Source organism: Nematostella vectensis, chromosome 5, assembly GCF_932526225.1.
Source record: "Nematostella vectensis chromosome 5, jaNemVect1.1, whole genome shotgun sequence".
In the NCBI taxonomy this organism is placed as follows: Eukaryota; Metazoa; Cnidaria; class Anthozoa; order Actiniaria; family Edwardsiidae; genus Nematostella; species Nematostella vectensis.
In genome coordinates this window covers 7,791,977-7,815,506 of record NC_064038.1, presented here as the reverse complement: position 1 = coordinate 7,815,506, position 23,530 = coordinate 7,791,977, and the positions used below count along the sequence as shown (strand labels likewise).

At 40.8% G+C, this 23,530-nt stretch overlaps 1 protein-coding gene across 1 annotated transcript in view; it reads left to right on the top strand.

Annotated features, from left to right (window-relative positions):
* Positions 1–12,679, top strand: part of LOC5505747 — a 48,749-nt gene extending 36,070 nt beyond the window's left edge. The window contains exons 47-67 of the mRNA XM_001626455.3: positions 286–391; positions 806–1,150; positions 1,294–1,332; positions 1,613–1,742; positions 2,176–2,247; positions 2,425–2,496; positions 2,920–2,991; positions 3,059–3,130; positions 3,231–3,302; positions 3,434–3,505; positions 3,577–3,648; positions 3,720–3,791; positions 4,170–4,377; positions 4,718–5,398; positions 5,748–5,907; positions 6,204–6,382; positions 9,478–9,646; positions 10,028–10,088; positions 10,148–10,343; positions 11,094–11,267; positions 11,385–12,679. Coding sequence (XP_001626505.3) covers positions 286–391; positions 806–1,150; positions 1,294–1,332; positions 1,613–1,742; positions 2,176–2,247; positions 2,425–2,496; positions 2,920–2,991; positions 3,059–3,130; positions 3,231–3,302; positions 3,434–3,505; positions 3,577–3,648; positions 3,720–3,791; positions 4,170–4,377; positions 4,718–5,398; positions 5,748–5,907; positions 6,204–6,382; positions 9,478–9,646; positions 10,028–10,088; positions 10,148–10,343; positions 11,094–11,267; positions 11,385–11,498 — 3,138 coding nt within the window. The 3' untranslated portion in view covers positions 11,499–12,679. The remainder of the gene's footprint in view (positions 1–285; positions 392–805; positions 1,151–1,293; positions 1,333–1,612; positions 1,743–2,175; positions 2,248–2,424; positions 2,497–2,919; positions 2,992–3,058; positions 3,131–3,230; positions 3,303–3,433; positions 3,506–3,576; positions 3,649–3,719; positions 3,792–4,169; positions 4,378–4,717; positions 5,399–5,747; positions 5,908–6,203; positions 6,383–9,477; positions 9,647–10,027; positions 10,089–10,147; positions 10,344–11,093; positions 11,268–11,384) is intronic.
* The last annotated feature ends 10,851 nt before the right edge of the window (positions 12,680–23,530 follow it).

Genomic DNA, 23,530 nt, shown 5'->3' with positions numbered 1-23,530 from the left:
GAAGAAATTACAACACGCCATCATAGATTCCAGTGAATGGCTAACTGTTAGTCTTCTTTGTTGTAATATCTAATACGTAAAACGTTTTTTGCACTCGCTGATTCGGGCATGGCTTTACACCAACAATTCCGTTTGCCTTTTTGTGGGAAATGCAGTCCAGAAATAGTGCGAGTTTGTGTCATAACATTCCCTATCCGCCAATTTGATCGTCATAGCGCGCAGTGAATGGTGTATATTAGAACAGTGCTCTGTTTGCCAAACAAAGTTCATTATATTTTTATACAGATCTTCTTTGGTGGCGAGGTAGACGAGACGCCAGGCTACGTGGCTTTAACTGGTATCTCGGTAGTGGAAGGTCTTTGTGAACACCAGCCGTATGACAGCAAGAAAGGTATGGCTTCAACACAAGTAATGACGTAGGGCAGAGTGAATATTGCTCATGTTGACAACATGCGGATAATTTAGAGATAAGGTGTTAACAGATCGGCATCAATATTGTCTTAGGCCCGGGTCACACTAGGCAAAGACTAAAAAGTCCTATAATTCGACACTGATTCAAACAGAGAAAGTCCTGCATTGTTTGGTCACAGTTTTCAAAATAAGTAATCAAAACAAGAGTTGTAATCGGCTTGTCATAATGTCATCTGTTACCGATATATAAAACTCAAAAATTAATTTAAAAGTAATTTTTCTCAGAAAAAGCATTTTTAGACATGTCTAAAGCAATCCCAATCAAGAAATCCCATACGTACAGCGAGTGCCCTCCTATTCTTACACTAGCTAATAGTAGTTTGTCCTGTTGTAGATCTTAAGGAAGTAATTACCGCTTCATCGGGTAACCTGACATCGCCGTACTATCCTGGATACTACATAACGGATATCTCGTACACGTGTCATATACACGCTCCTCCAGGTCACGTGATCAGAATCTATTTTACTGATTTCGCACTGGAGGAGCATGTGACATACTCTAAGGACAACGTGGTGGTCTACGATGGAGCAGATGTGACGTCACTGTTGCTAGGGAGATACTGCGGTTACGTCTATCCTCAGTTGATCCAGTCTGCCTCGAATGACGTCACGATTGTGTTCAGTTCTGATGAAAACTTTGTACATAGAGGATTCAGCCTGCACTATCTATTTATTGAGCGTAAGTGACTTCAACAATATAAAATTAACAAAAAATAATCCTTTTTTTGCCCTGAAGTAAAAGGTCTCAATTTGTCACTTCCCTGATATTGTATTAGCTCATTTCTTTCACTGATATACTATTTTCGATTTCCATTTGTACAGAGTTGAACCAAGATAAAAGCTGTCACCAAAATCAACAAGGTAAATTAAAAATATCGTAATAGGTCATGCTGGATAGATCATTCACACAGATTATGAATTTCGAAAAGCTTTCTGATTAGAGAAAAAATTCCCTAACAATACTAAAAAATTGCAAATATACTAAACTTTAAAAGACCCTTAAAACATTATTTAGAGAGAACTTATTAGAACTTCTAGCAGCTCACCGCCAAATTTGAAAATGATAGAGAAATGAGTTGAATTTGACATTTACTGTTATTCAGAAAAACAACGCATAGATTATGATAACAAATTTTAATAGGGTGCCCGTCCGGCTGTAGATGTACAGACATCACTGGACGGCAATCCTGGGACGAGGATAGTCGCATACTTGTCGAAGGAGAAAAACTCCTTGCTATCCCAAGCCCGCTGCCGAAACAAAGTGCTGCCCTGTAAGTATCTGATTTTTTTTTTAGATATTTTGTTGGTTGATTTTTCTGGGACTGGTTATCAGCAATGTGGAATTTGCGAGTTTGAACTTCCGAGAAGCTGTAAGCTGAAACAAACTCTCGTAAGCTGAAATTTACGATACCTTAGAATCTGCGAGCTTAGAGGCTTGAGCGACCAAATTTTTCTAAATAAACTTTAGTCGGTTAAGCTGGAAGTAATGGGTCTGTTGGTCATAATATTGTCAATGCAGCTATGACTTATCAATGCAACTATGATTTCAGTTGACCATGGGTCTCTTGAGTAAATATTGACCAATACAACTTGCCTAGACGCTAGCTAGACCATATAAATTGTGGCGAACAAGATATTGGCAACAGTGAGTTGATCTGGTAGATCCAATTCATATCTTAAGACATTTTTTTCTTTTTTTTATAGAATGCTCCAGAGTAATCGCATTTCCCAGATCGGAGAGTACGACATCACAAGTCTCCCTCATCTTGTGCACATGTGAGTATCTATAACAGAGCAATAAAGATTATTAAACAAAAATCACTACTCAATTTAATGTGCTCCTAAACGTATGCATGGTTTCTAGAAACAGGGTCATACTTTGGGTGAAACTCGGGTATCTTATTCACCTTTGTCCTGTAACTAATTATTTTTGTTGTTTATACTCACATGTAGAGATATTGGTAACAACCTTCTACTTCGTATTGATGATATGGGACTCACCAATCTTACTTCTTTGAGTACCTTGTAAGTGTAAAGCAAATCGAGGCCTTTCTTCGTCTTTATCCAAACGATTCGCTAGGCATTGTCCCTTCGATGTGTGACCTACACCCCCTAAAAAGTTTTATTTACGCTCCTATTACCTCATCATGCTGTATTATTATTATTATTCGACCAGCCGAAAAGTCACGCAAGAAAGCACCAACGCCCGAGAGATCACGGCATGCCTTTGGTCCGACCGACCTGTAAGGTCGTCCTAATTTTGGACAAATTAAAATTTAAGGCAGAACTAACTGTTGTTCATAGATTCTGATAACACACTCAAACCTTTACTGATCTCTCGAGGGGTTATTCCTCACGTGACTTCTGGTACTTTGTTGACTCAGCAGAATCTAAATCAAACTTACCTACTTACTTAGTACGTCCCCTTGTTTTGTTGTTGTTTTACAGACGTCTACATTCAAACTTTCTTCGCAAAGTCCCCCCTAAAGTATTCAGAATGTTGAATAATCTTCATGTGCTGTAAGTGAAACTGAGGTTCAATTTGAAGAGTCAACTTCTTTTAATAGACTGTTTGACTTTTTCTCAGGGACTTGGGCGAAAACTTGATCGAGGATTTCACATATGACGTTTTTACTGGATTGACAAACCTCACTGTACTGTAAGTGGCAAAATATATTTGTCCTTTTCCAACGAGCTAAACACTCTCGATGGAGAAACATTTCTTTTTGCTTATGGATTTACCGTTTATTTCAAAACAGAAGTCTGCGCTCCAACGAACTTATTGCCCTTCCACCTCGAGTTTTCAACGACTCAAGAAACCTAAAATACTTGTTAGTATCGAGGCTCCTTTGAATTTTAAAAACAGACGTAATAACACTTTGTATAAAATCACGATGATTATGTTTATTTTAATGATCAAACTATTCTAACAATTAAACAAAACATCTGTCTGATTCCATAGGTATTTGCAGCAAAACAAGCTTTCGGGGATTCCAAATAACGTCTTCTTGCACTTATCAAAACTACAAATACTGTAAGCAATGCATCTTGGGGAATTTAGGTCCAGTACCAGTTACTCATAATACCTTTGTTTTTTCTTGACAGGGACCTCCGTCAAAACAAGTTAACCAAGTTAACAGATAGTACATTTCAAGGCTTAGGATCATTGGAGAAACTGTAAATATATCACATTTTAATCAAGCTCTCATCGCAACTGTGCATTTCATGTCTTATACATCTTATTTCAGATATCTCGGAAAGAACAAGCTTTCTGACGTGTCGCCAAATGCATTCAGTGGCCTGCAAAATCTCAAATACCTGTAAGCTTTCTTAGATTCTCTAATAGGCATGGAGATAGATATTTATGCTTGGTAAGTGATAGTAAAAGGTGATAGTAACTGACGTCGTTGTGACTGGATGTGTCGGTTATTATATTCTCATACTTAACGATATCATTCTTGGTTACTGTTGGCGTCTTTGATGTAGCTGTTGAATTAATTGTTAGACTCAATATATCAGGTTAACCGCATCATTGTGGTTGCTGTTATGCATGTCGATATTGTTGTCGTGGTAAAATGTTGCTGTCTTGCAAAGTGTAACGTATAGCGGAATTCTTTGGGAGCTGAACCGTTTTTAGTTTATTGTTGTTTATGATTATTATTACTACTACTGTGCAACTGATATATCTGTTTTATCAGGGAGCTTGACCGCTTCATCTTGTGCTGCTACGCAGAGAAAGCGATCTCTGGGCTCGAGTGCGTGTCGCCACGTGATGGCTTCTCCAGCTGTGATGACCTCATGAAGAACAAGGGTCTGCAAGTGGCCGTGTGGGTCCTGGGACTGATGGCGCTCATTGGAAACGTCTTTGTAATCTTTTGGCGCGTGACTGACGGCCAATCCAATCAAGTATGTCATCACTCCCGTGTCTGTTAAATATATATTGTTAGTAATAACCAACACTAGTAGTTCCTTCAATACAGATGAGAAATTTACAGCATGAAAATTTTTGGAATTTTATCATTTAAGAAGTTAATATTTCATGTTTACCTATCGTAATTCTTTTGGTCAAATTTGGTGACAAACGAGCACGAATATGGTAGATATGTACTACTTGTTCAATTGTTTGTTAATAAACCCACTCGCTGGTGCGCACGAAATTTAAACCTTCGCTAAGCTTCTATTCTGTAATCAGACCTACTCATGTTAAATGACCTTCTAGAGATTCATTCATAACTTTTCATTTTAGACTCACTCACTGCTACTTACCAACTTGGCGGTGTCCGACCTGCTGATGGGTGTGTATCTCATGATTATCGCCATCACCGACGCCAAGTGGCAGGGCGAGTACTTCAAGCACGATGTGACGTGGCGTGCAGGGATTGGCTGTCAGTTTGCAGGAATCATCTCAATGCTATCCAGTGAAGTTTCTGTATTCATCCTTGCGCTTATTACCGCTGACAGACTTATATGTATCGTGTTTCCGTTCAAATTCCGGCGGTTAACAAGGAAAAGAGCGATGATTCTTTGTGTTATCATCTGGACACTTGGAGCTATCGCCAGTCTACTTCCGGTTACTGGAATCTCGTATTTTTACGACTCGGATGGGGACTTCGGTTTCTATGGAAGATCTGGCGTGTGTCTACCTTTACAACTATCTAAGAGCCGTCCTGCAGGCTGGGAGTATTCCGTCGCTTTTTTCATCGGCCTTAATTCAATTGCGTTTATATTCATACTCGTTGCCTATATGACTATGTTCTGGACAGTAAAACGAGTGTCCGGTGCTGTCCGATCTACCTCTATGAACAAAGAATCGGCCATGGCAAAAAAGCTGATTTTTATCATCTCGACGGATTTTTGCTGCTGGATGCCAGTCATCGTAATAGGGATCCTATCGCTGACCGGAGCCTTTTACGACCCAAACAAACAGGTAACTATAACTATACCTACTAGGACAGTACAGATATCGCTTCTCAAGTTAAAGGCCCAGAAGTTTAAATCCAGTTCAGGTCAGCTTTGGAATTTCGGAAGTGCAAATACCTGTTGTGATTGTTACATCTGCATTGGTGACTTGGTTTCTTGGATAAGGACGTCTTGGAGATCATGCCCTAATCCTAACACCTGTCGATATAGATTTTGAACATATGACTAAAATCGCACTGAAGGGGCTAAAATATTATTTGTAACAACGTTACCCCCTTCGTTTTCTCGCTATTAAAAAGTGATGAGAATTATCAAACCAAAAAACATCGAGAATGTTACTCAGATAATATTTTCAGGTATACGCATGGATTGCTGTTTTTGTACTTCCGGTCAACTCAAGTATCAACCCAATTTTGTATACATTTTCTACAACACATGTCCGGAAGCGACTCAGCGTTAGGCGGAAGGGGTTTACTCACCTCATTTCCGGTACTCTGTCAATGGATGGAATTCGAGGTAAATATAAACGTTTTTTATATGGTATGTATGAATATGAAACGTGCACTCATTAGGGCCGTTTGGTAGACTCTTTTAACTTACCAGCTTTCGATGCAGTCGGAATTCAGTTTCTACATATATTTCTCTATAATGCCAAAGGTGAAAAACAACTTCTATTTTGGTTTGAATCTAGTGGCTCTTTGTAACGTAACTTAGAAAAAGTGACTGAATTGTTAAAAAAATTAACTTGATTTTATAACGCAGCACTCACATTTGATTAATAATGACTTAACGTTTCTTTTTTGTTTGTTTAGGGCGAGCTCGGCTTGACAGGTCTTCCTTAGCCAGAGAGGAAGTGACGGAAATGAGTTGTATTGCCCCCGTCCCCGCGTCAAAGACACGGCCGCAACTAAGCACAGCCGCTAAGAGTTGCGGTAAAATTCGTTTGATTGAAGTGCCGGATATTCTACAGGATGACATTTTGGCTGACGTGGTGAGTTTAGATAGGGCTGAAGTATGTGGATAAGTAATAAGACGGGCAAACTAGGAAGCAGGATATTTGGCAGTAGTTAAAGCTCTGATCGCTTTTATCAAATTTTTTCACCGAAAAAATCCGGTAGGCAAACAAGTAATCTCTAAAAGAGTTTTAAGGTCTTTCACGCAAGCTTGCGTATTGCACTCAGATGGTAATAAAATTCAAGTTATTCTCGTATTTAAAGGTGATAGCAAGTGCATATCGAATTCCCTTAATTCACGCTAATCTTAATTTTAACAGATTTCGATTACTCCTAAAACTATAACCATAGATTAACCATTTCCGGAGACTTCAACATGTCAAAAATCTCTTGGGCCTCAGAAGAACAATCATTAGGTGCCAGAGAGCGTTCTTTCACTGAGATTCTTAATGACCACTATCTATCACAAATGAACCATTTTCCAACACGGGGTGATAAAATACTTGACTTGGTTATTACTAATGCCTCCGATCGTGTATGTGTGAATGAGGTATTGTCTCCTAATGAAGCAGGAGTGTTTTCCGATCATGGTGTGGTCTGTTTTGAGTTTTCTGCGTTTGTTAAAGCACCGTCCAAATTCCACCGTTCAGTCTACAACTATACAAAAGCCGATTTTGATGGCTTGCGCGCCTCTCTCAGTGCATTAGAATTGACAATGAGCTCTAACGAAAACAGCGATATTGACACGGACTGGCAAAATTGGAAAGATCTATTCTTGGCTGCCGTAGCAGATCACGTTCCATCCAAAAAGCTTAGGGGTCGCAATCCAGTACCTTGGATGAATGGAACTATTCTCGACCTAATTAAGAAGAAAGAAACGACTCGAAGGCGTCTAAAAAAGACCCCTGCTAAAGCGTCTCTGAGGGAAAAATTCAAAGCGCTGCGTGCGGAAGTCAAACAAGCACTGCGGGAAAGTCGTGAAAACTTTTTCCAGTCTCTCGAACGGGACTATAAAAACAACACCAAACGCTTTTGGTCTGTTCTAAAACAGAAATCCAAATCACGTGGGCTCCCATCTCAGGTCTCTATGGCAACCGTAAATCCACCCACTGGTTCCCAGGACCCCACGCCACTAAGAACCACAGCTGATGATCCGGAAGCAATTGCAAATTTATTTAATAAATACTTTGCTTCAGTGTTTTTAAAAGATTCTCTTCAAGACCTAAACACTGACCCGGAACATTGTGCACCCCCTGTACCCGAGCTATCTAATATTTCATTCGATATAAATGATATATTATCGGTTATCAGGGGGCTGGACGCCAGTAAAGCTTCTGGACCAGATAACATCCCCGTCAGATTACTAAAAGAGACCGCGGCTGTGATTGCTCCCTCTCTTTGTCAGATTTTCAATAAGTCTATCAAGCTTGGCAAATTTCCTTCTGAATGGAAAATTGCTCATATCGTTCCTGTTTACAAGAAAGACTCTGCTCAACAAGTTGAAAATTACAGACCGATATCACTCTTGTCTGTTGTGTCGAAAATTATGGAACGTTGTGTATTTAATAAGATAAGAGAGAGGGTGCACTGCCTCATCCAGAGGTGTCAACATGGGTTTATTGCAGGCCGCTCTTGTGTCACCCAGCTGGTGGAAGTCCTTGACACTATTGGCTCTCACTTAGACAATGGGAACCAAATTGATGTTGTATACCTTGATATGTCAAAGGCTTTCGATAGAGTAAGCCACCGTATGCTAACACGGAAACTAGTCCAATATGGTTTTGGCGGAAATCTGTTGAAGTGGTTTACATCATATATCACCAATCGGAGCCAACGCGTAGCTATTCCAGGGGGGGTCTCAACATGTCAACCTGTGACTTCCGGCGTCCCGCAAGGGTCAATTCTCGGTCCTATACTGTTCGTCCTCTTCGCAAATGACTTGCCAGATTCAGTTTGCTCATGCAGTGTTGCGACATTTGCAGACGACACTAAGGTCTGTAATGTTATCAACTCGGCGGACGACACGGATGTGTTACAATCTGACCTGAACAGTCTAAATGGCTGGGCGGCATCGACAGGCATGACATTTAATCAAACAAAGAGCAAAGTCATGCGGGTTTCGCGAAAGCGTAAACCAGTTCTCAAAACATATTCGCTTGGCGGTTTGCCTTTAGCCTGCACTGAGACGGAGAAGGATCTCGGCGTCTGGATGTCAGACGACCTCTCTTGGACTAAGCAAGTTGACGAGGCATGTAGTAAGGCCAACAGGACGCTGGGGTTCGTTAGAAGACACTCAAGATCCATAAAGAAAACCAACATAAGAAGATCGATGTATCTCGCCCTAGTACGTCCTCACCTAGGATACGCAACACAACTGTGGGCACCGCAGACAAAGGACCTGATTAGACGAGTTGAAAGAATCCAAAGACGAGCTAGCAAGTACATGTTAGGACTCCCATTTAGATGCAGCCAAACATACAAAGAAAGACTTATTCAACTTAAATTATTGCCACTATCGTATTGGCACGAATATTTGGACATGTCATACTTTTATAAAATCATAAATGGGCTTGTCAATATTAATCCATCAATTGTTCCCAAAGTTCGCTCAGTCCGTCCTACTAGATCATCTACAAACTCAAGCGCACCACAATTCTTCGCTCGCAAATGCAAAACTTCTGCTTTTCAAAAATCATATTTAAACCGTTGTACAAGAATATGGAACACTCTCACTAATTTGTTAAATAGTTCTAGCTACTCTGACCATGCTTCTTTCAAGCGCGCTTTATTAAATTACTACTTAAATGCTCTTTCGATAACTTACGATCCAGAGGATCCGCGCTCATGGAAATCTGTCTGCCTCACCTGCAATCGGGCCAGGGTGCTAACGCACCAAATTTCATGTTGTTTCTAATTTAGTTTTTGTGACCTTGTAACTTTTACACATTTTAAACTCGGGTCCGCCGTAATTGGCCTAGCTGTGGCGGATACCCTGCCCTTTCGTTATTGTATGTATTTATGTTCTGTTTCTCATGTATAACGTATTATGTATGTGTATTTTTTTTTTCTCCGTGGGCAAAGTCAATTAAAGTTAAAGTTAAAGATAGATAAAAGTTTCATCAATTCCATTTAGGGCTACTTCACCTCGATGATAGAGTCACGTGACAGCCTTGGAATGCATCTGATCAAACACTTCAGCAAAGCTACACGTGCGCAATGGGCGCAGGAAGTCGACATTGCCACAACCCTTCAATATCATTGCGGTCACCCCAACTTACTCAGTTATCGGTGGCACTCTTATGGTAAGAATCGTGTAATAATCTTGTGTCTTTTCTAGCTAAAGGATACATCTAGAATTCTGTTTTGGAAGTACTCGTTTTCTTTAGCCACCCATTATATGTCCGCTTTTATTTTTTTCTCTTTTTCATTTTACCATTCTATAATCTGAATAGAAATAATAATTTATATCAAACAGTTCTGTCGTTTTAAATGATCGCTTGGCCAATTTCTAATTAAAACATTTTGAAAAACCGGCCCAGCCCCTAACATTCTAGATTTTCATAGGTTCCCCGCGCGCTAGGCCATGGCTCTTTTAAACCATTTAGAAAAACGACAGCCATTGATTGATATGACCGGTAAACTTTCGCGTTAGTTTGTTTAGCACTTCCAATTTTTTTTTTCAGTGAAAAACCAAGATATCAATCACGGCAAACTAAAACATCTGGAACTGAAAGGAAGTAGTATGTAAGTAGCCTTTTTAAAAGTCGTTCTTTTATTTTGCCTAACCCTTGTTTTCGCTGCAGGCTTATTTGTTACGAGTTCGTCTCCAGTACCACTCTTGAGGAGTTTCTCAGTCAGTGCTCGACTTCAGCTCTAAATTTCGACACCGTATGCGCACTGGCCATTGACGTCATAAGCGCTATCGAGTTTCTGGAGACTCATGGGATATCCCACAATAACGTTAGTCCACGTAACGTGTTGATTGGTCAAGCGGACAAGGTGAGAAGAAATGCCATCCCTTAGATGACGTACTGAATTATCGAGCAGGCATAAAAGCTATTTTTTTTAGATATATTGTAATACGAATACAAGAAACATGGTGCAAAATTGTCCCGACGAAATAAATATTACGTCCTGGAACAGAACAACTAAGCTTTATAGTTTTTTTTTCTGGGTCCCGTGGAGTTTCCAATATATGTGATTATACAGCGAAAATATGTTATGGAATGTTTGTTTTGAACAATCACATATTAATTTGCAAACGATCAACAAGGAAGTGTCTCAACAAGTTGCAGCGCCCAAATTATCGCTTGTGATTTGTCACAGACAAAAGACAAACATTCAACAAATCAGCACTAGATGTCCACAGTGCAACACTACTTGGACTAGATATAGATAGTGAAATTTCATTCCATGTTCATGTAAAAAGACTTGGCTAGGTTCAAGTCCATAAGCAGTTTTGTAAATAGGAAAACCAACTCGCTGCGGCCATGACCAGAACAAAAGAGGGGACAGATGGCGGGCGCACTTTTTACGTTTCTACTACACGTATTTGGTCTCTTTAACGTGTAGTATATGACCTTTATATCTAAGGTATGATCGGATAGAGCAGCATCCGAAACATTATAATTATAGGAGGATATAGGATAAAATAAGCTGGGTTGCAGAATGGTCTTGCTGAGTGCTGATTGGTATAGCTAAACTAAGGCTACCTAAAAATCAACATCCCCTATGTTTCTCTGTTATTAGATACCTCCAGTATGTGCGGTTCTGGCGGGTTATTCACGCGCCACCATCAGTCTTCTTCCAAATGCGGCCTATATCAATGACGGCTATGATGACGAAAACAATGACGTAAAGCAATTTGGTCAGTTACTCGCAGTGTTGTTAGGGCACTGTAATGGCTCCAGCGAGTACTTAGAGGTGAGTAAATAATTTTGGATTACTAACCGTTAGAAAATAGAGTAGAGAAATTTAAAATGCCAAGCTGTATAGTTTCTAACTTCAAGAATTGAAGATTTAATTCCATCTTGTTTTCGGATACATGAGGTTATGAGCCAGTGTTTCGATGAAAACAGCCCACCTGCCTCGGTCATACGACATAAGCTGGAAGAGCTCTACTCCACACAAGGAGTGTGGGACACATTCCTGTAACTCGGACTTTTTAAACTGAACAATGAATTGTTAACCTTGTGAAAGCAACATCTAAACTTCTCGGGTGTACTTTTGGCAAAGAGTGTGGGACACATTTCCTGTAACTCTTGTATATATTATATCTAAATAATTGTTAGGGGGAAAGAATACCTTACTTTTTATCCTCAATTGTGTGAACTTCTTGAAAAAACAAGCTGGTATTGACCTCTGTTTACTGGGATAAGGAGACAATAATCAAGCCACGATTGAACGATAAGGTTATAAAACCCGAAGCCGAAATTAAACCCAATATATAATAAAGCAGGAAAAAAACATGTACAAATCATTGTTAAATGTTATAACAACAACAAAAAATATTATTACAACACAATAACTGGAACTTTTATCAACGGCTCCTTAATTATCATTATCTATATCAATTTATGATAATATATTTAAGATTAAATAAATACTTTTACAGCCAAATTCGTTGTTGCGCGACCTCGGCGAATCAAAAATCCTTGTCTCGTTTGGGAATAGCGCGTAGTCAGACACAAGCTTTGGGGGCGGTTGTCTGGTTTTGATTGTTTGGTTTGATTGACTACGCGCTATTCCCACACGGAGAAAGGAATTTTCGATCCTGGGAGGTAGCGCAACAACGAATTTGGCTATAAAGGACATAACCATTATAGCTGTTATAAATACCTTTATATATCGTAACCATTATAGTTGTTTACAATATTTCATTTCAGCTCTGTTTGGAACACGTAGCCAGTCCTCAAGAATCATACTTTAACCAAATCCTTTAAAATTAATACTAAACCTCTAACTTCTAACCTCTCGCTTCTATCAAATGCGTCCCGCAGTATATAGGGCATGTAACTTCTAGTCTTTAACCAACACAATTAGGTCAAACCACCCCCCCCCCCCCCCTACTTGCCTTTGTATTATTTCCTATGTATCAAATAAAACCGCTACACTGAATACAAGCTTTTGCCATTTCATATCTATCATAGCTTAACATAGTTATGTTGAATGCTAATAATTTCTGTTTGTCTGTTGGGGGATGTAGGGAATGCGAGGAAGGGGGGGGGGGGGGGTAGTAATTAAAATTATATCATATGTAAAAAAACACACATATATAGAACACATACTATGTAAAAAAGGTATGTTGCAATAAAAAAAATCTGTTGGTCCTTAAACACGATGATTATGCCTTTTAGTCTTTTTGTCTCGTGTCCTCTCACTTATGGCTTGTTGACGTTTCTTTGTGTGGAATTCGCCTGGTGTGACTTTTCGCTCGTGCCTAAAATTAATAGAGATAATACCTTTTAATGCTTCCTTGAATGACTTTATGCGAAATGTATTTATTAGCAAATTCATTAATGAGTTTGCTGATGAAAGAAAGTCCCCGAATAAGAGCAAATTAATCCACACCGGCGCACTTCCACACTGCATCCAAGCGATCAGCGAGATTACTGTTTCGATGAATATAGTTAGCGGGTTTCTAATTATTTCTCGGCGTATCTCTGGGTGAATGATTCAAGCACGTCAGCTTAAAAAAATAGCAAGATATGAAAGGCCCGTAATGACCAGTAATACTGCATTGATGTCAATGACGCTATTCCAATCACATTAAAAAACATCGCAAGTCCTGAAATAGTTACCTCGACGATGGGTAGCGCCCGTGACACTGAAATCCCAAAGAAAAGGATTCACTGACTGTACGGTGCTTTTAAAAGGGCCAATTTTTGGGGTCACTGGGTAAACGGCGGTACAAGCCCTAATTTCGAATTCCCTCGTATTTTGCCTAATTATACCCCGATGTAGGCTAGGAATCTTGGTGGGTTGCTTTTCCGCTGTAGCAGGTTGAGCTTCAACCCGTTACAGCGGGTTGAGAACTTTCAAGCTCCTATAGTATACTATGGTCCCAAGCCGGATAGAAGCCACCCGCTGTAGCAGGTTGAGTGTCAACCCATTATAAATGCTCAGTAGTAATCTTTTTTAGCGAATTTAACGTTAACAAGCCTTTTATAACTTTTCAAGAGTGATTCCTAATCCTTGATTAAAGATGCTTTTGATGTTTTAAAATTAGGGAATCTTTCGAATGGACCGGTTTGCGCATTATTTCACTCTTAAATGGGCCACAGGACTGCGCTTAAGACACAGGTAATATTGTTTCGAATGTATTAGTGAAAATACTGCATTTGCCTTTGCTAGCCTCTAGGATTCTTCTGTTATTTAGTCTTAAGATTTAGTCTTAGATAGATCGGGGGAAATACTAGGGCATTTGCTTGCCTGTAGGATCCTCATATAATTAAGACATACAAATAAATAGATCGGAGTAAAATACTAGGGCATTTGCGTGCCTGTACAAACCCTCTAGCGCCTTTGCCTGAGTATGATATCCGACACTAGGTCATCTCAGAGTATCTTATCGGCGGGGGGCTTCACCTAAAGCTCGTCATGATAGGAGATCTCGTAAATTAGCTTTGCATATGCAGAATGCAAAAGTAATCAACCTTGCACCTGACAAGAAGAATATAAAGCTTAAGATAAAAACAAGTTGGAAGGCATGTTGAACTTGAGAACATTTTCACTACCATAATAAATGATTGTCATCTAATGGAGGACAACACAATTTTCGATTTGTTTGTGGGAACATCTATGAAGTTCTTTCCAAAAATTTTAAAAACAAAGGAACCTACGCCATGTTTCACTGCAAAACGCCAGACTATATTCAAAAAGAAGTGCTGGAAGAGTTTACTAAGCCAAACAACATACGCGTGGCTGTGGCAACGCGTGTCTTAGGCTTTAGAGTAAGCATTCTACATGTGGAGAGTCTTATTCACTATGGGATACCATCGGAGGAAGAGCATTGTCAAACTTTTCACGGGTACTAAAAAGTTCATTTATATTACACTAGATCGTCGACTTAACAATTTTTTCATATGAAACATGCAAAACTCAAGCTCCAATACAATTTATTTTCCAGGCTTGGTGCGAGGTCATGGAATGAGCTACCAGCTTCCATAATAGAAAATGGCAAAAAAGCATTCAAAACTAAATCACATTAAAAACTCCTTGAAGTCTTAAACCAACTTGATGACTACCTTGATATCTTCCGTGTGAGGAAAGCTATTCGAGCTGGATAGGGCAATTTCAACGTAGGATACTGTTATATTAAGTATGAATAATTTTTATCTTTTCCTCAACAAACAATGCTCTCTACAGGAAAAACAACTTCCTCCCATTTCTTCTTATTTTATGCTCTGGGTCCCTTTTCCTCTTGCCCGTCTCTATACAGTCATCTGAAAACAATGTCTAAAATCCAGAATGTGATATAGACAGCGAAAAAAAAGTATTATATTTTTATATAAAACAAAATCTAAAAACATCATTTTAAGCCTCAAAATGCTCCAAAGGAACCTACGGCCCGGTCTTAACTGAAAACTAGACGTTCCTATAAAAAAGTGTGCATACGATGACACCCTAGCTGACGAAGCAGGAGAATAGAGCAAGATAAAGCACTGACCTTCATCCTCATCATTCAAAAAGTTACTGTTTTAAATACTTGGCACATGAAAAGAAAAGAGTTACAATAAGAAAAAAAAGAAAACGAGAAAGTTTTCTCGAAAATGCAATTTGGTCTTATTACGTTTAACGTGAAATTATCGCTTTCATTGTAAAATGACACGTTATTTTGGATGCAAAAACTGTCGGCACAAATGAGAAGATTAAAGTTTTACTAAATGGTAGTTCATCGCTGAGTTTCGAAACTAATGTTTCAATATTTGCTGCTGTCAGGCTGAGGCGGAGACAGCGTAAATGAGAATGGAGGGAAAAGAAATGAGGTAAAGAGAAAAACAAAAATAATTTTACACACCCGGTCATTAGCATGCAAACACACTATCAGCCATTGTTGTATGCTCAAGTGTCAGGCACTTTTATCGTTCCGGCTTTGGAAAAGTATTACATGTCAGGTCCTACCACGAAGACACAAGGGCAAATCGAAAACTTCAAACTCACGGAACAGAACGATTCTAATTGTAAAAAAAATCCCGCCTTTGTCTGAGACATCTGCGGCGCCCCCTAGTCAAACTGGAGTTGGCATCGACTACTCGCGAATTGCACCGGCTAAACCGTCTATACCCAACATCATGATTTGTAATCTTCGCTCCTTAGCCCCAAAAGTGGATGAACTCGAGTGCGTAATGGAGCATAACGGCGTTGATATTGCCTGCATTACGGAAACGTGGCTGTCTGATGAGATCTCTGATTCCCAAGTGTCCCTGAAGGATTTTACACTCTTTCGGAAAGATCGCCCATCTCACGCTGGTGGAATAGCAGCCTATATTAAATCCGTTATACCCTGTGTACGGTTGTCGGAGGCTGAACTCTCAGGTGCTGTTTCGGAGACAATGTGGATCCACGTCAAACCATTCCGGCTTCCTAGATCGGTGTCCACCATTCTCATAGGAGTCATATATCACCCTCCTCATGCATCTGCGGAGGATAATAACATGTTGTATTCACATGTTCAGGAGACTGTTGACCGTTTTTTGCGGTCTCACCCTGAAGCTTTGGTTTGTGTGACTGGTGACTTTAATCCTACATCGACAAAAATTTCACCTGTGCCGTTCAAGAGATCCGCCGGCCTCACCCAAACTGTGAATGTCTTAACCCGCGATACTGGGACACTGGATTGGTGCCTGACTAACAATCCTAAATGCCTCCAAGTTCCCAAACAGCTCCCAAAAATTGGCCGCAGCGATCATTACGGCGTTCTTATTCAACAAGCCCCGCCAAGTCAAAAGGGTGTCAAATGCACGATAACTAAAAGAGACACGAGGGACAGCGCCCTGCGGGGGTTTGGAAGTTGGATTACATCATTTTCTTGGGATGAGGTATATTGTCTCGACAATTGCAAGGAAAAGTTCGATCTTTTCTATCAGATCCTGTCAGATGCGATCAACCAATTCCTGCCACTCAAGACGTTCCGCGTCCATTCCACGGACAAGCCTTGGATTTAGACAAAAATAAAATCCCTTGTCGCCCGAAGACAGCATGCCCTTGTGCGGTATGGAAAGGACTCTCCAGCATTCAAAATGTGGAGGAATAAAGTTCAAAAGGCTATTTCATCTGCCAAAAAGTCCTTTTATTATAGCAAGGTCAAAAATCTTAAGGAGTCCAGTGTAGGGAAGTGGTGGAAGGAGATAAAGAATCTTTCTGGAGTTTCTGATGATTCTGGGCAGTGGTACCTCCAACTGGTTGATGGTCTGATTATTGACTCCGTTGACTCCCTGTGTGACAAGATCAATGACTTTTTTGTAAGTCTCACCTCGGGTTTCACCCCCCTGGCACAGTCGGATGTTAAAGAAATTATTGTGGATTCTGTATCTCCAGACCTGCTCGCAACGCCATGGGAAGCAGAATTAGCGCTCCGCGGGATCAAAGTAAAAAAGCCCCTGGCCCGGACGGTCTCCCGAACATAATCTTAAAGGAGTTTGCTCATGAGCTTGGTCCCGTTGTTAGTGACATTTACAACGCGTCATTGGTTGAGGGATCGCTCCCTTCCCTGCTGAAAAGTGCAATTGTAAAACCCCTTCCCAAGCAGAAACCCGCTAAGTCTGTAGAAAAAGACATTAGACCAGTTTCTTTAACAAGTCAAGTTGCTAAAATAATGGAAAGTTTCACCTTGTCCCGGATTACGCCCTCATTAACTAGTAAACTTGACCCCAAACAGTTCGCCCTTGCAGGTAGATCAACTTCTCAAGCGTTAGTCTATTTATTACATCTCGCATTAGAAGCGCTGGATAATGGCAACTGTTCGCTAAGATTCTTTTTTGCAGACTTCAAAAAGGGCTTTGATATTATTGATCATCGTATCTTGCTAAGTAAGCTTTCTAGCTATGGGTTACACCCCTCCTTAGTCAGGTGGGTTGCCGCTTTTCTTCAAGGCAGGTCACAGAGTGTCCAAATTGCTAACTCGTCATCAGCTTGTAAATCCCCAAATGGTGGAATTCCTCAGGGAACCAAATTGAGCCCCATTTTATTTGCAGTTATGGTAGATGATCTAGTGCGCGCCTGGGGTCCTAGGGTGAAATACGTTGATGACTTATCTATTCTAGAAATAATTCCTCGCAACGCTCCATCTGTCATGAGACATATGGTAAATAATGTCAACAATTTCGCACAAAATAATAACATGCTGTTAAATCCTAGTAAGTGCAAGGAGATGCGGGTTGATTTTTTACAGTACAATAGTTCTCAGTGCCAACCAATAGCGGTCGGCGGTTCCGTTATTGAGTCAGTCACCAGTTTCAAGCTTCTCGGTGTGTATATCTCTTCGGACCTTAGTTGGTCATCGCACTGTGACTATGTGATCAAAAAGTCAAACCGTCGTCTCTATGCACTCAGAAAACTAAAATCATGTGGTGTCTCAGAAAGGGATTTAGTGTCTGTGTACTGTTCTCTTATAAGGTCCATCTTAGAGTATGCCTGCGTTGTCTTTTCCAACCTTCCGCAATACCTATGTGCTGCCTTAGAAAGAATTCAAAAAAGATCTCTAGGAATAATTTTCGGTAGTGGCCTTAGCTACGAGGACGCCCTCGAACGCGCATGCTTGTCTTCTTTAGAGGCGCGGCGTCACAATGTGTGCAGAAAATTCATAAGCAATATCAAACAGGGGAGCGTCTTATACCCCCTAGTGTCAAGCAGACTTATATCCTCCAACTCGCCATACTCCCTAAGATCTAAGCGCTCACATAGTGTGGTTCCGGGTCGCACGGACCGTTTTTCCAAATTCGTCTCAGCGCAATTTGCTGGGGATTTAATGTTATTATGAATTATGTATGGTGTAATGTATTTTGTAGTTAGCTGACCCTACCGGTAATTCAGTTGTAAAAGAACTGCAAACGGTTGAAATAAACGAGCAACGAGCAATACGAGCAATAAGATTGTGGAGATACAAAGCACGATGTCCCGTTTGCCACGAGCAGCGCTATCCTAAGTGGAGCCTGTTTTGAACGATTCCATATGTTGATTTTGCATTTTTTTCTTATGTAAGCGCGGGAGCCCTGTGTCCGAACCGCGCGGGACTAGGGATAGGGGTTGCTTTGTAATTTGTACAGTTCGGTTTTGTCCGCCACGAACTGCAACGAGTTTGCCGTTTTTTCTTCGTTTAGCATTAAAAATACAGTCCCTTAACAGTCGTCGTCGTCCATATCAAGTTGGTCCTTCCGAGCCGGATCTATTGAAGAATATTGGAGTAGCCAGAATGCCAGAAACCCGGTCGAATGTGGAGAATTGCCGAGCGAAGAGAAAAGTCGTCAGGTCCAATTGCACGAGGAACATAAACAAGATGAAAGAATTGCTCCCCGACAAGAAAACAAGTCAAAAGTGAGGTCGAGAAGGATACAGAGCAATGGCTGCTACCCCATCACACAGGTGTTGTCGCCACACAAGCCTCTTCCAAGAGTCGTGTTTGATTCAGCCGCAGTGCACAATGGGATCTGTCTCAACTACTGTCTAGAAGCAGGGCCTAGTCTACATAACGATCTACCAGGCGTTTTGATGCGTTTCCGTGAACGACCTGTAGCGCTCGCGGGTGATGTGTCAGACATGTTTTGTCATGTGCGCTTGCGTACAGAGGACCGCAAGTACCACCGCTATCCTTGGCGAGATCTAGAGACGGACAAGCCGCCTGATGTTTATGAGATGAATTGCCTCATGTTCGGAGATAAGTCGTTGCCATGTGAAGCGAACTTTGCCGTCCAGCGTACAGCTGAAGACAACAAGGAGCAATGGCCAGACGCCGCCGCCGTAGTCAAGCGCAACATATTCGTTGATGACTTTATACACGTCCTGTGAGGATGTCGGAGAAGCTGTAAAGCTGCGCCAAGAGAGGCTTCACATCGCTCACTGGAGTTGTTTTTGCTATCTCTATAGACACCGGAGAGGTCCTAGACTACCATGTTCTCTCCAAACAATGGCAGACCATTTACCATAAACAGAGGCAAAATTTCTGATGATGGAAAGTTTGAGGATTGGAGACTAGAACATGTGGCTTCAGGTGCATGTGACATAAACTTTGTCGGAAGTTCTCCTGCCATGGAGGCAGAGGGTGCTGTTGTGCTCTGGAGTAGATCCATGGAACGCTACAACATGAGGACATGGGGACAGTAAACCTCAAACTCTGTTCAACACATCTACGATGATTATAGGGTGGAAAAATTGGACTGTGTGGGCACGTGCAAAAAAGGATGGGAAAGCGGTTGCTTCAGTTGAAGAGTATGAAAAAAGGCAAGCTAGATGATGGCCATACGATCGGTGGGCGTGGCCGCCTCACAGAGGCCAAGATAAAAAAAAACTCCAAAAGGAGTATGGCCTGAAAATTCGCCAGAACACTGTTCAAGATACCAATCCCTCATAAAGAGATATTGATGTGGCAGTATATGCGATGAAAAAGAATATAATTGCATCTCTACACCACAATATTGGGGTGCCAGATCTTCAAAAACAGCATCGCTACTGCCCAAAAAGGGCAAATTCCTGGTGTAAGTTCCAACAGGACGAAGCCATGTACCCCCAGTTACGACTTAGCAGATTGCTTACCTGGAGGTACTGCGGCCAGTATACATGAGCTTGAGTGAGACTGATTTACTGAAGAGATGTGTTTGTTGAAAGACACAGAACCCTAACGAATGTATTAATTCCTCGGTTTGGGCCAGAAGCCCAAAACACAAGCACCATGGACCGAAGGTGGTGCGATTTGCAGCAGCATCTGCTGTCTGCCATTTTCATGGGGGGGGGGCTGCTAGTAGGGAGAAAGTGATCGAGAGTCTTTTGATCCCTGCTGGCAGCCATACAAAGCAGGGATCCCTTCTTAAGGACAGAAGGCGGGTGCGGAAGGCAGACAGGCAAGTGTCTGAAAAAGCAAAGAAGAAGAGGCACGCCGCCCAGATGCTTCAAGAAAAGATATCTCTTCAAGAATTTGTTCAATTGACCTCAAATTTCCAGCAATGATAGATATAACTGAGTTGATTAAAATGAGTTGAGGGATGTCCTCTTAAATTTTTAAAAAGAAAGTTATGGACTGATGAAGTTCATTTTCCTATTATGCAAATTTAAATTACTTCTATTGGCTTATTGTTTTTGGAATTTCAAAATTTCCTCAACTCATTTTAATTATTAGTGTTCTAGCAATAGTACAATGAAGAAAAATCGAAATTCCATTCAATCTGCAAGAAGTTATTTTTTCTTGAATAAAAACTATTATTACTCAGCATGTGGTCTCTTTGAAAGCCTGGTATCAAATTACATTTACATATTTCAGGCAATAATATATAAAATCAGAATCATCATCTCATAACCTTTCCAATGATATTTGGTTTGCTATAGTTACGACAAAAACTTTGACAGTTATGATTTTTTGCAACACCACTCAATTTACTTTGAGTTCAGGTAGACCCCATCCAAACATGACTTACCTTGACAAACAGATAATTGTTCTATTTTTTGGTTATCAAACGGCCAAAACCGTAACTCCCTATTCAGCTCACTCTATAGCAATTATAAAAAAGGCAAAGGGCTATTTCAAAGTAATCCCTGAGCGCTATAGAAGATCTCAATAATCTGGTATTTGGTTAAACATTACACTGTAAACACCTTTGCCACAAAAAATAGAAAAGCTGTAAGCAATTATATAATATTGGTGAAAGTTATGTACATTCAAATCTAATTTTCTACATATCTGCCCACCAGGACTCCACATAAGCTTGGTGCTATTCCTTAAGTTCTACGATATGCTGATGGATGAGTAAAGGGCATGGATATTGTTCTGTCTGAGAGAATAGCGTCATCAGCAGCAGCATCAAATACTACCCCTTATGGAAGTTACCTCAGATACCTGCGACAAGCAAGGAAGCACCACAAATCAGCAGAAAAATTTGAGAAAGATGCACATGGGCTACAGTCGCAATCCCCCAGCATGTATCAATGTGATGGACACATCTGAGATACCAGATCCTGTGTATCCCAATTTTAAGGGGTGGTTTCCTCATGAGTAAGTAAGAACTCTGGCGGGTCAAAACATAGCTCACAATCTTCTAATAGGTCCTCACTTTATTCCGTATCAATGGCTAGAGTCGACGCTGTGGCGGCGGAAGCCCAACCAAAATCGAGATGAGTTCTTTGAAAAGAAAAGGGAACTAAAGCGCCTTCAGCTAGAAAAGAAATAAGCGCTCGCAAAGGCAAAGTGCTTGTAAGCAAATCCTCGACGAAGAAAGCAAGTCCGAAAAGGGCAGTATTGTCAATCAAAAGCTAGATTCTAACAGCCCTCCCTTTATTCCGACGTATACACCTAAATTTAAACGAACAAACACACAGCGTTGATCTCACCCTCAAACAGTTAATTAATCTGCAATCAAAACAAACGTAATTAAGTTCGGAGCGGCCCGACAGACCCGCAAGGGTTGAGCTAACGAAAGCATACGCTAGAGACATCATCCCCTCAAGAAAGGACCAGATACCAACGAGGTGGCAGCATCTGAAAAGAATCAGCAGCAAGATACCACCGCTCGACGATAGCCTCAACGTTGGAATTCTTATGGGGTCCAATTGTCCAAAGGCGATAAAGCCTAAAGAAGTTATAGCTGGAAAGAGTGACGACCCCTATTCCGTGCAACTCTTCTCGGGTGGTGTATAGTTGGACCGGCAAGCCCCTCAGACGTATTCTTGGACGTTGCCTGCATAGCGGCTCAGGGAGAGGGGACTGGGGCCGAGAGGGAGGAAAGCCTGCCAGAAGTCTATTGCTTGAGCTCTAAACACCCCTCGTCAAAAGCATCAAGCGCGCGCGTCAGCTGTCAAAAATAAACCAATCATAGCCTTTGTTTTGATTCGTTCGAAACACGTGCGAATTTCAAAATAAAATGTTACACTTTTTCGCGCGCTAGTGGGAAATGTCCGATTCTGCGAAGGAGAATATTATCCCAATCTCTAGAAAAAGACGGCAGAATAAATCTAACATTTGCCTAATGTGTGCTGTGGATTGTGCGAAAAAATATTGATAATCCAATACGGCAGTCAAATTAAGAAACAGTCTTATGTAAATCTGTTTAAAAAGAGTAAGAGGCATAATAGTCAATTACCGCCAACGAATTGAAGTCAATTGGGATTTCGGTTTCTTCGAATATACCCAATTCCCAAGTCATGTGTCCTCCCTGTTCAAGGAAACTCAATAATTTTGGGAAGACATTTAAGACAGCAGTGGACGAATTAGGAGGAAAGGGAGATTGTAGCGGCAAGAAGAAAACAATAATAATTAATGTTTATTAAATATAGACAAAATATGTACATGTAATTAACTTAACTGTAAAAAAATAAGGAAATGCAAATAAAAAATGTATAATGTACAAGTCATTTGTTGTTGTTGTTTTTTGAAGAGCATCATTGCTGATCAGTTGGTCGAGTTGGACTCGATGGGAATATCAGCCTAGTCGGATAATATCCCTAAGATTATTTCGAGATCGAGGAAGGGAAATACTCTGCAAACATTTGCAAACAACCTCCATGCAGCCTTCGACCTTCAAGGCGACGTTAGCAAAACGCAAATGCCTTGACTCGAGTTTAATAAAAATAAATCTAACCTTTTTGTTCCCCATGTCTACACAACGCAGGCCACTAGATTGGTGTGTTGAAGGCTGCTTGAGTTTCTTTGCAAACGTCGCCTCCAGAACACTCTCCGCGGATCCGAAGGCAACAGAGTATTTGCTTGAATAGCACAAGTTGATATTCCCATCGGGTTCAACTCGACCAACTGATCAGCAATGATGCTCTTTAAAGGAAAAACAACAAGAACAAACTACTTGTGTTTCGTTTTCGCCCCTTCAAGCAACACTGGGGATTGGAATATCAAGCTTTTGCCAAAGCCCGTTGGCATTATCGCCAAAACATCGTTCTTGTTGAACAGCTGAGAGAGGCATCTCACTTACTCCTCTTTGAAAGAAAAATTAGCTCCCTTGACCTCTTTGAAATGAGACGAAACTACTGCT